The sequence below is a fragment of the Emydura macquarii genome, unplaced genomic scaffold (assembly GCF_026122565.2).
Source record: "Emydura macquarii macquarii isolate MOO-44397 ecotype Brisbane River unplaced genomic scaffold, CSIRO-AGI_Emac_v2 contig_691, whole genome shotgun sequence".
Lineage (NCBI taxonomy): Eukaryota > Metazoa > Chordata > Testudines > Chelidae > Emydura > Emydura macquarii.
This window is the reverse complement of record NW_027130828.1, coordinates 473,382-489,777: the sequence shown is the minus strand read 5'-3', so window position 1 is coordinate 489,777 and position 16,396 is coordinate 473,382. Positions and strand designations below refer to the sequence as shown.

General features: G+C 40.7%; 2 protein-coding genes across 12 annotated transcripts in view; one reads left to right on the top strand and one right to left on the bottom strand.

Moving 5' to 3' along the window:
* The window catches only part of RALGPS1 (Ral GEF with PH domain and SH3 binding motif 1), a 322,505-nt gene that overhangs the window by 139,382 nt on the left and 166,727 nt on the right, over positions 1 to 16,396 (top strand). The window lies entirely within an intron of this gene.
* ANGPTL2 (angiopoietin like 2) overlaps positions 4,092 to 16,396 on the bottom strand; it is a 36,485-nt gene continuing 24,180 nt past the window's right edge. Inside the window, exons 3-5 of the mRNA XM_067541654.1 lie at positions 7,109 to 7,302; positions 6,374 to 6,644; positions 4,092 to 5,885 (exon numbers count right to left, since the gene is read on the bottom strand). Coding sequence (XP_067397755.1) covers positions 5,686 to 5,885; positions 6,374 to 6,644; positions 7,109 to 7,302 — 665 coding nt within the window. The 3' untranslated portion in view covers positions 4,092 to 5,685. The remainder of the gene's footprint in view (positions 5,886 to 6,373; positions 6,645 to 7,108; positions 7,303 to 16,396) is intronic.

Genomic DNA, 16,396 nt, shown 5'->3' with positions numbered 1-16,396 from the left:
CTGAGACCTTAATGTTGTCCTCATGAAGCTTTTCTTCCTCATGGAGCCTCTTTTTGAGCCACTATCTGAATGCTTCATACATCACCTCACCATCAAGACTGTGTTTATGGTAGCCATTGCCTCAGCTCAGAGTCAGCAAGCTCCAGGCTCTCATGACAGGATCATCTTTGGACATAGAGAAAAGGTAGAGTTGAGACCAGACCTCAAGTTCAAGATGACCTCAGAAACAGACTTTCACCTGAACCCTGTCAGTCTTCTTCCTGAAGCCACACTTGATGCCCAGCAAGGAGAAATGTATATCCTGACTTATCCAGAACTTTGCTATATTACCTTAATACAAGGGTGGCCCTAACCCTAACCCAACCCTAACCCTCCCAGACTTCAGGGCCCACCAGGAGCTCCTTAAAAGGGTGGCCAATAACTTGAACATTGAACTTAAAGAGCTCTCTGAGGAGGAGGATCCCCTCTTTGGGGTGGTAGGGTCAACAGGACCATTGAGAGTGGCCCTACCTATCCATGAGAGAGTCCTTAAAGTGGCCAAGGCTCTCTGGCAAACCCCTGCCTCAGTTGCCCCCACCTCTAAAGGCACTGAGAAAAAATACTATGTGCCAGTAGAGGGGTTTGAATTCTTGTACACCCACCCAGCCCCGGGGACCCTGGTGGTTGATGCAGCCAACCAAAGAGACAGGCAAGGTGGCCCGGGCACCATGCCTAAGAACAAGGACAATAAAAAACTTGAGTTGCTTGGCCGCAAATTCTACTCCATCGGGGCCCTACAGCTGAGGATAGCGAACCATCAGGCCCTCCTAGGTCGATACAACTTGAACCTATGAAGCTCTATGAGGCGGTTCGCAGAGGGATTTCCCCAGTACCAGTTGGCGGACTTTGCCACAGTCCTGGAGGAGGGCGTCACGGTGGCAGGGGCAGCTTTGCAATCCGCCAGTGACACTGCGGACACCATGAGCAGAGCTATGGCCTCTGTGTTAGCCATGCGGCGGTGTTCGTGGCTGCTGTCCCAGAAGGTGCAGCAATCTATCCAGGACCTGCCCTTCGATGGGGCAGGCCTATTCTCAGACAAAATAGACGAGAAGCTGCACACTCTAAAGGACTTGCGAGCTACGCTCCGGTCCTTGGGACTTTACACCCCCCAGGCCTCGAGGCATCAGTCTCGGCCGCAACCCCGACGGCAGGCCCAGCCGCCCTCTAGGCCATCACCCAGACCCTCTCTGCCCCATCAGGGCCGAGACAGGAGCAGGGGGTTCGGACGCCACGACCTCTCCGGATCATCCGCGGCCTCCCAGCCAGGGCCCTCTAAGGGGCCTAACTCAAAGAAACAATTTTGGTGGTGCGCCCAAGGGTGGCACCGATACCTCTCTCTTGGATCCACATTCCCCGTTTGCGGAAAGGCTCAGACCCTACTACGCCGAGTGGCAGAATATCACATCAGACTATTGGGTCCTCGGCGTAGTTCTCAAGGGATACACCCTTCAGTTTACAGCTTTCCCCCCAGACTTCCCCACCCCCCACCCCGTCCCTCTTCAGGGATCCCTCTCATGAGCAACTCCTTTTGCAGGAGGTGAATTCCCTCCTCCTCCTCGGGGCAGTGGAAGTGGTTCCTCCACAAGAAATAGGGAGGGGATTCTACTCCAGGTATTTTCTCATCTCCAAAGCAAAAGGGGGCCTGAGACCCATATTAGATCTCCGCCGACTGAACAAGTTTATCAGGTGTCTCAGGTTTCACATGGCCTCCCTAGCCTCCATTATCCCTGCTCTGGATCCAGGAGATTGGTATGCCGCCCTCGACCTGAAGGATGCATACTTTCACATTTCCATCCTTCCCCGCCACAGGCGCTTCCTCAGGTTTATGGTAGCTGGCTACCATTACCAATTCTCAGCCCTGCCATTTGGTCTCTCGTCTGCCCCCAGGGTCTTCACGAAGTGCATGGCGGTAGTGGTGGTCCACTTGCGCCGCAGCGGGGGTGGAGATTTTCCTCTATCTGGATGACTGGCTGAACAGGGGCAGGTCCAGGGCCCACATTCGGAACAGCCTAACCCTCACCTGCGCAACATGCACCAGACTGGGGCTGCTCATAAACAAGCAGAAGTCCACTCTTACCCCGGAGCAGCGCATAGACTTCATTGAGGCCACCCTGGACACCACCCAGGCCAGAGCCTTCCTCCCGCAGCCTCGGTTTGAGGCAATGGCCGCGACAATCACCCAACTAACAGGTGCCCCACGACGACAGCCAGCACTGCCTGCAGCTGTTGGGACACATGGCGGCATGTACGTATGTGGTGAGGCTGGCTTGCCTCAAACTTGGGCCTCTCCAGGCGTGGTTAGTCTTGGTGTATGCACCAGCCAGGTACTCCTTGAACAGGGTGGTCACGGTTCCCACAGGGGTCCTGGCCTCCCTGAATTGGTGGAGGACTCCAGGGGAGGTGTTGAGAGGGGTTCCTTTACACGATCTGGCCCCATCGGTCACCCAGATCATGGACGCTTTGGACATGGGGTGAGGGGCCCACATCAGCACTGACCTGAGCACCCAGGGGCTCTGTTCAGAGGAGGAGAAGAGCCTCCACATTAATGTGTGGGAGCTCAGGGCAGTCCGGTTGGCCTGCAAAGTGTTCCTCAGATTCCTGAGGGGCGGGATGGTTCAGGTCCTCACGAACAATACATGTTCTATATGAACAGGCAGGGGGGAGCATGCTCCTCTGCCCTTTGCCAGGAGGCCATTCGACTTTGGGACTTTGTGGTGAGGCACGACTTTCATTTATCTGCCTCTGACCTCCCAGGAGTCAGGAACGACGAGGCGGACCGCCTCAGCAGGTCATTTCTACCCCGCCACCACTGGTCTCTACATCCGGAGGTGATAACTTTTATCTTCCACAAGTGGGGTGTTTCCTAACTGGACCTGTTCGCGTCGTCCTGGAACAGGAAGTGCCCGAGGTTCTGCTCGCTCCGGGGTTGCGAGCCGGGCTCCATCTCTGATGTGTTCCTCATCGAGTGGACGGGAACCCTCATGTATGCGTTTCCCCCCATTCCGCTCCTGCCCAAGGTCCTCTTGAAAATCAAGAGGGACAAAACGGATATGATACTGATCGCCCCAGCCTGGCCGAGGCAGCATTGATTCAGTATGCTGCTGGACCTGTCGATCGCCCTGCCCATGGAGCTCCCGAGGCGTTACAACCTGCTCTCCCATGACCAGGGTTGCCTGCTGCACCCGTACCTGGTCTCCCTCTACCTGACGGCCTGGAGACTTTGTGGCTGACAGAGGGAGAGAGAGCCTGCTTGGCGCAGGTCCAACAGATTCTGCTGGGTAGCAGAAAACCTTCCAGTCAGGTCGTGTACCGGGCCAAGTGGAGACGGTTTACCTGTTGGGCGGACTCCTGGGGTATCCCGCCGAGCTGCTCACCTATAGAGGCGATCTTGGAATATCTGCTCCACCTGAAGCTCCAGGGTTTGGCGCTGGCCTCCCTGAAAGTACACGTGGCGGCCATCTTGGCCTTCCACCAGCTGCAGGAAGGGAAATCTTTATTTTCCCATCCCATGTCAGTCAGGTTCCTCAAAGGGGTGGAGAGGCTGTACCCGCAGTTCCATGACCCGTTGCCTCCCTGGGATTTGAACCTGGTCCTCGCCAGACTAACGGGGCCTCCCTTTGAGCCCATGGTTACATGCCCATTGCTCGTCCTCTCTTGGAATGTAGCCTTCCTGGTGGCCATTACATTGGCTTGGAGGATCTCCGAGATAAGAGCTTTAACCTTGGAGCCCCCTTACACTGTATTTTATAAAGACAAGGTGCGGTTGAGACCCCATCCAGCCTTCCTGCCTAAGGTGGTCTCCTAGTTCCATTATAATCAAGATATCTTCCTCCCCATGTTTTTTCCAAAACCGCATGGGTTGGAGGAGGAGCAGAGATGGCACACGCTGGACGTGAGACGAGCCCTGGCCTACTACATCGGCTGAGCCAAAGGAGAATCTCGCCTTTGCCTAAGCTGGTACTTATCTCAGCAGGAAGCTGCTGTTTGTAGATCTTGCAACGTGTAGACAATTCATTTCATGGAAAAGTCAAATCATTAATGGTGTAGAGTTAGAAGTCAGAATTGATTTTATTTAAATTAACAGTGGTGGACTTGTGTGGAGTTAGATCATTTCCTGTACTTTGAAAGTTAGCCTGAACTGAAACACCAGAATGAATCTAAATACATCAAAATAGCATTTGTTGCTTTATTACAGATTTGCAATATTACAAAGATAATCTGATAATATATTAAAAACCCTACTTTCATTTATATACAACACATGCTACATTGGGCATCATCAGTTTTTAATGCACATCATACATTTGTAAAGAAATGATGAGGTAATAAGGGAAGAAAGCATATATATAATACACAGACTGTAAAAAATCTCACAGGCTTACTGTAAAGTATGCTAAATTATCAAGACCTTTTTTGTTTTTCTCAGACATTCTTTCACTAAATTTTATGGATTCCACTGTAATTTCTAATTTGCAACAATAATCTATTCTAGATATGTACCGCAGCAGAATTCTAAAATTCTCCAAGTTTCCACAATTGACTTTATTTATAAATATATGAGTGTATAATTCTGTTTAACATGTTGACAAACAATGTACTTGTTAATGATTGTGAAATATGGCAAATATAATTGTTACGGGTTACAAATAATTTCTCCCTAGAATCTGAATCTTGTGACTAAGGACATTAAATAGAATATAGATCGGTATCCATCGTTTGCCTGCAAAGTTGGATAGCCCCTTTAGTTTGTAGCCATATTCTGATTACAGTGGCTACGCAGCAGGTAATGACGTAGCTCATGTATAAAATAATGTCAAATATTTAGGCTATTGTTTCATATAACAATTAACATTCACGTTGGCTATATAATATGCAATAGCCATTATAAATTTTGATTACTTCATAAATACATGTAGGCAGTTCAATTTAAAAACACTCATTTTCCTTCCTTGATCAAAAATGTTTGTATCAAAGGTCAGTTTTGAGAATGATGCCAGGCACATCAAGAGATTCAGAAAACAGTGAGAATGACAGACTGGATTAATCATTATGATAACTATTTGGGTGTCTGCCCACAAACTGAAATGATTTAGTGATTGCTTTATCTATGACAATTAACAAAAATTAAATTAGGAATAATCCCACTAATATCCTACAGTACATATACCAGCTACATAGTTTCAAAGGATGTGATTTCCTGTGTCAAATGATCCCTAATAATAATAATAAAACTCTTGCTGTACAGATTGTAGTAGTTCCTGTATTTGAGAATATTTATACATAATATAACACAAAAATAATTAGATGCTGTGGCAGTATTTTTAGCATCTAGACTTAATTAACAGGGAATAAAATACAGAAGGGTTATCTACAGTCCATCTCAACTGCCAGTTCTAAAAACAGGAACCTTAATTATTTTTGGTACAAGGAAAGATGTTCTGAAAGTTTATTGTATCACTTCAATTGTATATTTTTTCTGGAATGAATATTGAAAATACAATATACAAGTCCTGAAATTTTAGCAATCAGTGTACAATATCTTACATTCCTTGCTGCTAAAACGATGTTTCCAGACAGCACATGCAGCTATTATTTCCATTTTATTGTTCTGTTTTAAACAGTAAATTAAAAGAGGAAAAAATTCTTTCAGTGAAATGTGTTGGGGTTAGGTCTGATCATCATAACAACTTTCTTCAATGAATATGACCCCCCCCGGAATTCAGCCCAGTAAACACCATCCTGATATCGACTGCGATAGTGTCCACCCCGGTACCAGACTCCATTGAGGTTTGAGTGAGCACAGGCATTATACCACCATCCTCCTTTCTGGTAGTGAGCACAGTTACCTACAATGAGAAGCGAGTGTTATTGCGTACAGATACAAACTGAAAATCTTGCAGTGAGCAGATTAGCAAAACTTTCATAAAACAGTTTTAATGTCTATATATTTTTAAATCTATCAATCTGAAGTTGTAAGCAGCAAGACACACAAAACCTTCCTTTTACAGGCCCCAATCATGCAACCAAAATCATGGAAGTGGACCCTTCAGTGGAGCTCCGCTTTAGTGCAAGATTCAACCACATGGATTCAATTTCAGGATCCGGGTCTTAATTTTTAAAATAACATAAAATATTTAAACTACAAGGTTTGTTTTGTCATCTGTGAATACTCATGCAATCATTGATGATACACAAATTGATCTGGTAATCTAGAGTGGTTTGTTTTTTGCTTTTGTAAATGATTTTAATTATATGCTTAAATGTAATTTTCTATCATGTCATTCTATCACTTGCCATTTTCCTTAGTTTTTTTTTCTTTTTAAACACTTCATACCTGTGTATACATCATGGTCTCTATCCAGTGTGGTAAATTGCTTCCCGTTGTGCCAAGTGAAAGAATCCCCAGCATTGCCATTGTAACGACCCAGTCTCAACTTGTAATATTCACTCTCTGGCTCCAGTCTGAAACTGGCATATTCAGCAAATACTTTTCGACCTGACCAGTCTTCCATTGTTACAAGCAGTTTGTAGTTGCCCTGATTTGTTAGCCAATAAATGTTTTCTAAACCCAGCCAGTATTCTCCATCTATGTTACCAAATCCTTGCTGTGAAGAAATAGTGACAAATGGATTACTGTTGCATATATGTTTTACTTTTAAATCTCAATGCATCCTTAACTGTGGCACCTTGATAAGGACTTCATGGACATATTTTGAAATTCCAGTGCAACTTCACCTTGGCCTTAAGTATGTTGCAGCATTTGAGACCATTACAGAATTTTTCAGAGAAAGGTACAAGAGATCATGCAGTAGACAATCATGGAATAATCTGTCCATTGAAAAGTTTCTTCTTAACCCATCAGTTAGTGGTTGGTTTATAACCTGAAGCAGAAGTGTATATGCCTTATAGAAGTAGTTGTATCCTATCTAATTTAGCTGTCTATGGTCTCATTATCCACTTCTGTTTTTTCAATCCTACTAAGCTCTTAACTCTAAGTCTCCCATTAAGTTAACCCTTTCAAGTATGTTTTTCAGACAGGAAAGAAAAAACAAGTTTCATTTGTCCTAACCTTGTAAGTATCCCAGTTCCTGAAAAAGTTGACTGATCCATCCAGCCGTCTCTGAATGACTGTCCAGCCACCAGGATCATGTCGTTGGTCACACCAGACCTGCATAAGTCGATTTGTATTTTCAGGTTTCACAAGGTAGATGGAACTGGTGTCATGGCCATCTTCTAATGCCTGTAGACAATCTCTCCAAGGTCCTGTTTTAAAATAGAAACGCTATGCACTCAGAAAATAATTGTGCTTGTCTTCTTTGTCTTCTGGAAATATTTGAACATGGAACATTTTTCTTCCTTGAATATAGTAGATATGCTTCTGCCAAGTATTATGCATAACCGTTTTCTAAAAAACATATATTTTCACTTTCGCATATGAAAAATGTAATGTCTAGTAGTGAGCTTGCTCAGACCTGGGCTTAATTTGGTTTCATGAAGTTCTTGAACTCTTTCACTTTATTTATTAGGCGAACCATATTGTGCGTATATTAATTTATTGACTTTGACTCTGCTTGCATGTTTTCATTATGCAGAATACAAGACATGACACTGGTATGAACATACCCCTGTAAAATATATATAAATAAGTGTGTAGGTTATGCAGTCTGTCTTTTAAATTGTAACCATAATTTTTAGTCTTATTCAGCATAAAGGGTCCTTGGAATTGAGGAAGACTAAATAATAGTGGAAATGCAATTATAAAGGCGGAAGATACTTCTAATAATGTTTGGTCTTCCATGCATTGATTTAATAATGTGATGAAGGGATACATAGCGTAATGTATGGAGTGTAGGTTTAAAATATGGAGCATGGCATTATTCTACCACCTGGCAAAAAGAATTCACAGTACCAAAGTCAGGCAGGAAAAGCATTCACTGCAAATACTAATGGAGCCACATTTAGGGGAATAGTTCAGGGGAAGCAGAATAGCGGGCAAGATCACTTAAAGCAGTCTATTTACCCATAGGAAAGCCCCTTCCTCTTGAGCATGGGACTCGTGGTGAGGGAGACTGAGTCCTCTTAAGCATGTCCTTATCTGAAAGTCCCCTTTGAATTCTGTCTTGTAGTGAAGTGTCCTGAGAAATGACCTGTCTGAAATTTAGGAGTTTGCTGCTTTAAGGTGTGTAAGCTGGTGAGCAAACTCACTGGCCAGGTCAGATAGAATAAAGTTCCCAACAACCATCTAGTCCAAGACTCTTTCCTTAAGGCTGGGTTTATTTTCAAACAAGAGCAAATGAACTCATAATATCATGCACTATCCAGCCAGCTTGGAAGGGAGAGGGTACATTCCATTCCCTTTAGTGGCAGAGAAGAGCTACTGATGGAGACACACACCTCTAGGACTTCCCTGACCCATGGTATCTCTTGTCTGCTGCCCCAGCCCTAAAGGAAGGAAGCCTTAAACCTGTTTTTATAGGTTACATGATTGCACTAGCCTTGTGCAATCCCTAGCTCCCTGTTTAAATGGCCAAAGAGTTGTAATAGGCACATTGGGATGCATGCATACACCCCAAAGCCTGGTATCCTTGATAGATGCTAGGAGTTTCAAAATCATCTAAGTGACATAGAAGCACAACTCCATGTGCTACTGTGTCACTTAGACACTTTTGAAAATCTCAGCTATAGCTTATAAAAAGCAAAAATAAGAGAAAATAGGTGTTAAATACAAGTAAAACCATACTTATGCTTTTTAAATGAACTTTTAAAGACAAAATCCATATAGTAAAAACATTTGAGAGAAATCTCAGCATAATGAATATGTCTGGAAATATATAACAGACTGTAAAGTAGAACAAAAAATAGATTTAAAAAACATCCTATGTGGAAAGGCTAAGTCATTCCTCTAAAATGTTATCTGCTTTCCTTAAGAAGGCAGCATCTGAGTGTTCAGAAGGGAAAAAATGTTATTGTTAAAAAGTGCCTAGTAGAATTCTGGATTTTGTTGATCCTCTTGCAAAAATTCCATGTAAGCTAACTATGCCCATCTGAATATCTAGGTGTGTTGCGAAAATAAAATGAAAAATGTTCATGAATCCAGGATCCACTTACTTAGTAACTATATTTTGAATTTTAATATTTTGGTGCCTGGATAATATCATAGAATCATAGAATATTAGTTGGAAGGAACCTTAGAAGGTCATCTAGTCCAACCCCCTGCTCAAAGCAGGACTAACCTCAGCTAAATCATCCCAGACAGGGCTTTGTCAAGCCGCAGTTTAAAAACCTCTAAAGATGGAGATTCCACCACTTCCCTAGGTAACCCATTCCAGTGCTTCACCACCCTCCTAGTGAAAATCTTTTTCCTAATATCCAACCTAGACCTCCCTCATTGCAACTTGAGACCGTTGCTCCTTGTTCTGTCATCTGCTACCATTGAGAACAGCCTAGTTCCATCCTCGCTGGAACTCTCTTTCAGATAGTTAAAGGCTGCTATTAAATCCCCCCTCATTCTTCTCTTTTGCAGACTAAACAAGCCTAGTTTCCTCAGTCTCTTCTCATGAGTCTTCTCATAAGTCATAAGTCTCATAAGTCTAATCATTTTTGTTGCCCTCCACTGGACTCTCTCCAACTTCTCCACATCCTTTTTGTAGTGGGGGGCCCAAAACTGGACACAATATTCCACATATGATGGTGGAGATAGTAGAAATGCCTGCATGAACAGCTTTGTTCAGTTGCTATGATTATAATGAGTGAGCTGATAGAAGGAAATGATAAAACTGTTATCAGTAAGTAACTGGTCTGGATGGATTTTTAAGGCAACTGAGAGGGTATTATAGTATGAGAATGTTGATCAACTTTTGTAAAGAAGCCAGACCTGAGCTATGCAGTAGACGGATCCTTTTCCTTTTAGAAACAAAACAGCCAGGTTGACTTTGGCTTCTATTCTGAATGAGGATTATCCAGCTGAGCTACCCACCAAAAATAACATTGGCATGAAGATCAACAGTAGACTCAGCAATATAATATGTCAACATAGAGATTAGCCATTGTCACACTTTTATCTGAAGTCAAGCAAAAAACAAAATAATGGTTCAAATATGTAGTGTGATATACTCCATACACAGGGGAGTGTATTAGATAGATAAATAATGAGACTTCTAAAAGTTTTCCCCTGGTCCTCATAGAAATTACAGATAAAGCTATCCCATTTGTTGGGGCGCAGCACAGGATTACTGGTTTCATGTATGGAGGCCATAAAGCAGTTATTTTTAAGAGTTTAACCTTATTTTAGAAGTTTCTAGATGAAAAGAAGTTCTCAATGTGAAGATATTCAGATTCCTCAATAATGTGTTCCGTCTAAGAACCTGCACAGAATTTGTACAGCACTACCTTCCAAAATCTTTAGACAGACTGTGCTAGTAGCTTTGCTACTGTGTGCATATTCTTGCTAAGAAGCAAAAAAGTTAAAATAACAAGACTTATGGGTCTGTGATCCCTTGAGAGTCCAGTCTGAGAGGGAAAAGACAGGATTTAGTAAAGCATTCCTCTTTGGAATTATACTAAATTGTATGTTGCTATCATAGTTAAACATAATTTTAAGTTTATACAGAATAAATACATGTTATAAAGACTATTACCATTGTTTTATGTGCATGTAAATTAAAAGATTACAATAAGAGTTCGCTTAGTTCCCATTTTATCCCCTGTATATTAGCTCACTGTTGAGTAGACTAGCAGTGGAAAGTCTGTGCAACTTCAATAACTTGTAGCTTAGCTGAACTTTTTGTTATTTTAAAAAGCCTTTTATAAATACTCAAGAATTCAAAATGAAGTGGATGTTTAGGTTTTTTAGCCTGTGTCCAGGTTATTTTATTTCTCTTATTTCCCTTTGTGCTCAACAGTGTAGTTCTCTGAGTGCAATGCTGCTTCTGAGCCCAATTTCCTTTTCTGCTGCAGATAGAGGTACATGTTCTTGGCTGCGTAAATGAAGATGCAGCACTCTGTTTTAATATCTGTATGTTTTATTGTGTAAAATGCAGGAGACAGACATCGTTGTATTTCTTTCCAATATCTAGTTCAACATATTTAACTTGAACGTGTTTATTTTATTTCAACTTAAAGACAGTGAGGTTTATAAGAAAAATATGAGTTCAGACCTACTGTGGAACAAACTTCTACAGGAACTAAGGCCCATTAAAAATGTTGACCTTGCCTTCTTTAACAAACAGATAGCACCATGAGCACTTAAAACAAACAACCCTTCCCCAACCAACCAAAAAAACAAACACTGCACTGCACACACTTCTTCTCTGGAGAAGATGATGAGAGAGAGAGATAAGTCACATCATTTAATGCACTACTGTAAAGTACTCAGATACTAAGGTGATGAAAAAGTTATGGGAACTAGAGTAGAATAGATTATGCTTCCTCTCTTACTCTTAACAATTAATCTGCAAAAATGGCTTTGAGCTACTATGCCAAAGAGAGTTTTATTTTGGTTTCAGAAGGAAAGGGAGCAATTTAAGAAGATGCATTTGGTGTCACTAATTTAAGTCTGCAGACTTAGGATTTTATGATCAAACAAATATGTACATTCAAATAGATATAAAAATGTTAAGTCTGTCAACAAAAGATTTGCCTGTGCTGAGGTCTCTAGTATGGTTTTTTTTAATTACTACCATTTAGTTACCTTAATGTAAATGATATTTGGTTTGATTTGGGAAATAGTTGTTTTTTGTACTATGCAATTTTGAACTACTTTGCTTTTCTCTCATCATCCTATAGAAATCAGTGAAATGTAAGGACACTGAAGTGATGGACATGACAACAGATGAATTCTATCTAAATGAACCTCTAAGGTTCAGTAGTAGTGGTTTAAAGGATAATCCTAGATCACTGCTTTTAGAAATGTTCTAAGATTCATTTGTATGTTATGAATTATGGTCTAGATCAAATTACAATACATTGTGTGCACAACTGGTTGAAAACCTTACTCAAATAATAGTTTATCAATGGTTCATTGACTAACTGAGAGGACATATCAAGTTGGGTCACACAGAGGTTTATGCTGGGTCCAGTATTATTCAGTGTTTTCATTAGCAATTTGGGTGTTGGAGGTGAGCGTATGATTATAAAATTTATGGTTGTTGCCAAGCTGGAAGGGGTTGTAAGCACTTTGGAGGACAAGATTAGAGTTCAAAATGATATTCATAAATTGGAGAATTGGTCTACAATCAACCAGATGAAATTCAATAAAGAGACGTGCAAAATACTGAATCTAGGAAGGAAAAATCAAATACACAAATGCAAAATGGGGAATAACTGACTAGGCAGCAATGCTGCAGACAGGGATGAATGGATAATAGTAGATCACAATTAATATGAATGAAGAGTGTAATGCTGTTGAGAAAAAGGCAAAAGTCATTGTGAGATGTAGTCACAGGAGTGCCTTATGTAAGGCATGGGCAATAATTGCTCCACTCTACTTGCACTGGCGAGGCCTCAACTGGAGTTTTTTGTCCAGTTCTGGGTTTCATATTTTAAGAAAGAGATGAACAAATTGGAGAGAGCCCAGAGAAGAGCTACAAAATAAGAGATTTGGAAAACGTAACCTATGGAGGAAAGGTTGAGAGAATTGAGCACGTTTTGACTAGAGAAGTTTGCAGAGGACACAAGTCCTTCAAATATGTAAAAGGTTATTATCAAGAGGATGGTGATCAATTGTTCTCCATGACCAGTGAAGGTAGGATGAGAAGTAATGGATTTAATCTGCAGCAATGGAGATTTAGGTTAGATATTTGGAAAAACTTTCTAACGATAAGGATAGTTAAGCACAGAAACTGGGTACCTAGGGAGATTGTGGAATCCTCATCTTTGGAGGTTTTTAAGAACAGGTTAGACAAACTTCTGTCAGGAATGGTCTAGATATACTTAATCCTTCCTCAGCATGGAGGGATAGACTAAATGACCTCTTGAGTTCCCTTCCAGCCCTAATTTTTATGATTCTGTGATTGTACAAAAGTACTGGTCTTAACCTCTGTAATTAATTTTGTGTAATTTTCCATGATAACCCTCTGTTTTCAGACACACTTAACTTTCTGAAACTTTCACCTGTATATATAAACCGTCTAAAGATCAAATCCTGAAGTGTGCTTAGGATCTGTAGCTCTGATCTTTCAGGATTTGACCCTAAGATAATAAAGACATACTGGATCATTAGGACAAAAATATCAATTTAAATATATAAGAATGGCAAGCATCTCCCAGGCTATTTCATGTGTATATTTAAGAATGTATACAAATATGATATATAGTCTATTTTAAAAAATCATTTGCAACCATATGATTATAGCATCTGTTGTCAGAATTAAGGCTGTTTATGCATACATTGACATTTCCTGACATTTGGTTGTTTAGCCATGCAGTCTTAATGTTACTTTAATGTAGTTTCTTGTGCGGAATTACTGCAGCTTTCATCATAAAAAATATGGTAAACTGTTTTATGTATGCATTTTAACAAATAATTTTTTGTTTCATAGCTGTGAGAGAAACACATGCCTACCACTCCACATTTTCCTTATTACATAGAAAAATATTTATTTAAGTAGGAATCTGAATTTCCCACCAAACTCTTTCTGTGCAGTGCCAAGGAACTTTTCATATTTGTTGTAAGTAGTGTGTGTGTGTGTGTGTGTAATTTAGTTTCCATTTTCATGATGGTTTCAGCTATATTATGTTGAACAGAAGCATTCAAACACATTTTGTCAAAAGTGGCTAATAATTCTGGGTGTATCTATTTCTGCGAGTTGAACTTGAGATATTTTGAAAGACCTGATTTTCAGGAAGTGTTATGGATCTACTTTCTGAAGTAGGAAGAAAATGCCTTGAACTACAGTCATGCAACATTTCACAAACAAAACTGGTTAGTGCATATTTGAGCTACAACAGTGGTTCCAGTTGAAATAGTTTCTGCAGATAACTTTTGCCAAACGTACTCTATTTAATTTTTTGGGGGTAGAAGATTTATTGAGTTACACAGAGTCACTTGATGAATGGAGATAATGAATGAAAGTGCTTTTGGCAGTTGGCAGCCAAGCAGAAAGTAAATGTTACAGATGATGCTAAAAATACCATTGATTGGCAAAGTTTTCATTTGTCATGTGTTTAAAATTAGGGTCTCTTTCAAGTGGTGCACTGCAAAAACTGTACAAGGCAGAATATTTTGGTAAAATGTACTTTTTATATGTCTTTATTACAGAGAAAATATATGACCATGCAGTTATTTTTCCTATATACTATTTAATAGGTGATATAAATGACCACCTAGAAGAGCCATTTTAGATTAAACCTACTGGATTTTGATTGCTGTGTGTTCTACATTGTAGAGTGTGTCTCATTCTGTTTGCATCATATGAAGATACCTATTTTGTAATTCTGGTCAATTTACAAAACATGGGCTGCATATTATAGCTAATTAAGAAGCCAAGAAACTTGTTTTGTGTTATCTTAACTATTGGGGAGGGAGGAAGGAGTTCTGGTCAACATTTCAGACTGTGTTGCAGTTGTTTCAGATTTGCCTGAGTCAGAGTCTGTGGCCTGGTGTGGAATATGTTACATTATTTTCTGTCTCCAGCTGATTTTGATTTATGTCAGTGAGGCTTCTGCTGCTGCTCATATTGGCAGGCTGAGTTATAGCTCACACCTTTTTGCTAGTTTTTAGTAGACTTATAAAGTAGTGGTAGAGAATTTACTAGACTGCCTTTTTCACTTTCTTGTACAGATCATTAACATCATGAGTTTTATTCGTAACAAGCATACTTTTAATTGATTTGTTTGAGAGAGAGAGGTAACATCGGTTATTGCTGAAAACTTCTACTAAACAGTTTTTAACCAATTAACATTGAGTGTAGCAAGCAACATTGCTATATTGATAATTGCTGTTTTTACTGATGATCATTACGTGAATACATGATAGAAATTTCTGTGATTAGAGAAGGGAGCCCTATTGCAGGCCTCTCTTCCTTGCAGAATCAACTTCAGCCAGAAAACATGGTATGGTGGTGGCATCTCAGGATTTTAGCTAATTTAAACAGGAACGCAAGGGAAGAAATTTTCAGCACACTTGTGTTCATGGATGTCTCAAACCCTTACTGGACAGAATATGTAATAGTTCTGATTATTTTGGACAGCGTGAGGGTATTTATTTTGACACTAAGGTGTTCCTCTTCGCAGATCTCTTACAAGTATCTGTTACAATTTTGTGCATCTTAGAAGAGTTGAGTCCTTTCATTGATTTATTGCATTTAAATGTTTAGTTTGCTGCAGGAATTCTCACTTTGGATTCATGGTATGCCTGTGAGAGAAGCTACTCTGGAAACTTCCGTTAGCATCTAGTCACTTTGGCCCAGATTTTTAAAGGTATTCAGGCATAGAGATGCTCACCATTGCAATGCTTATCAAATTTAGGAGTCTAAATCTCATTTTCAATTTCACTTGGGGTATGTCTGCATGGCCATTAACAATCCTGGCTGGCCCGTGTCAGCTTTCTTGGTTTTGTGGGGCTTGAGTGAAGGGGCTGTTTAATTGCAGGGTATACATTCAGACTTGGGCTACAGCCCAGGCTCTAGGACCCTAGAAAGGAGGTGGGTCCCAGAGCTCAGGCTCCAGCTCAAGCCTGAATGTCTACACCACAGTTAAGCAGCCCATGAGCCCTAGTCAGTTGACATGGGGCAGCCATGGGTTTTTAATTGCAGTGTAAACATACCCAGAGGAGCCAAAATCCCATTGACAGTGCATGGAACTGTAGTTCCTAAGTGCCTGAAAATGAGACTTAGGCTCCTAATTCAGTTTGGCATTGCAACCCTGAGCATCACAATGCCTAAATACTTGCATTTTTATATAGATGAGCTGTAAATTAAAAATTATAACATTTGGCTTAGTGCTGCTTAGTCATTGTGAGGTATGGTACCAGTTGGTTCATTGACTGCTGTCTTGTTCTTGGTATAACTTCCCATTGTTGCATATTTGATACATACGCTTTGGACTGAGAAAACTATTCCTATCCAGCTGCTGTCATTTATGACTGTGAATGGAAAAAAACCACAGATGATAACTTTGAAGTAATTGCGTCATGCATTTTATATTTAAAATGATAAATCACTCTTTCAGGAATCAAAACAGACTATCTAAACTATTTAAATTTTTTTTCCCACAAAGACCCAGACAGCAAAAGCTTCAGTGGCAATTTTCAACAAAATGCTCTATGATAAGTAAAACATTTTGACAAATGCATGTGATCATAATCCTATCCACAGATACTAATTTATTCACGTTGAAACTCATATCTTTCAAGTTATTG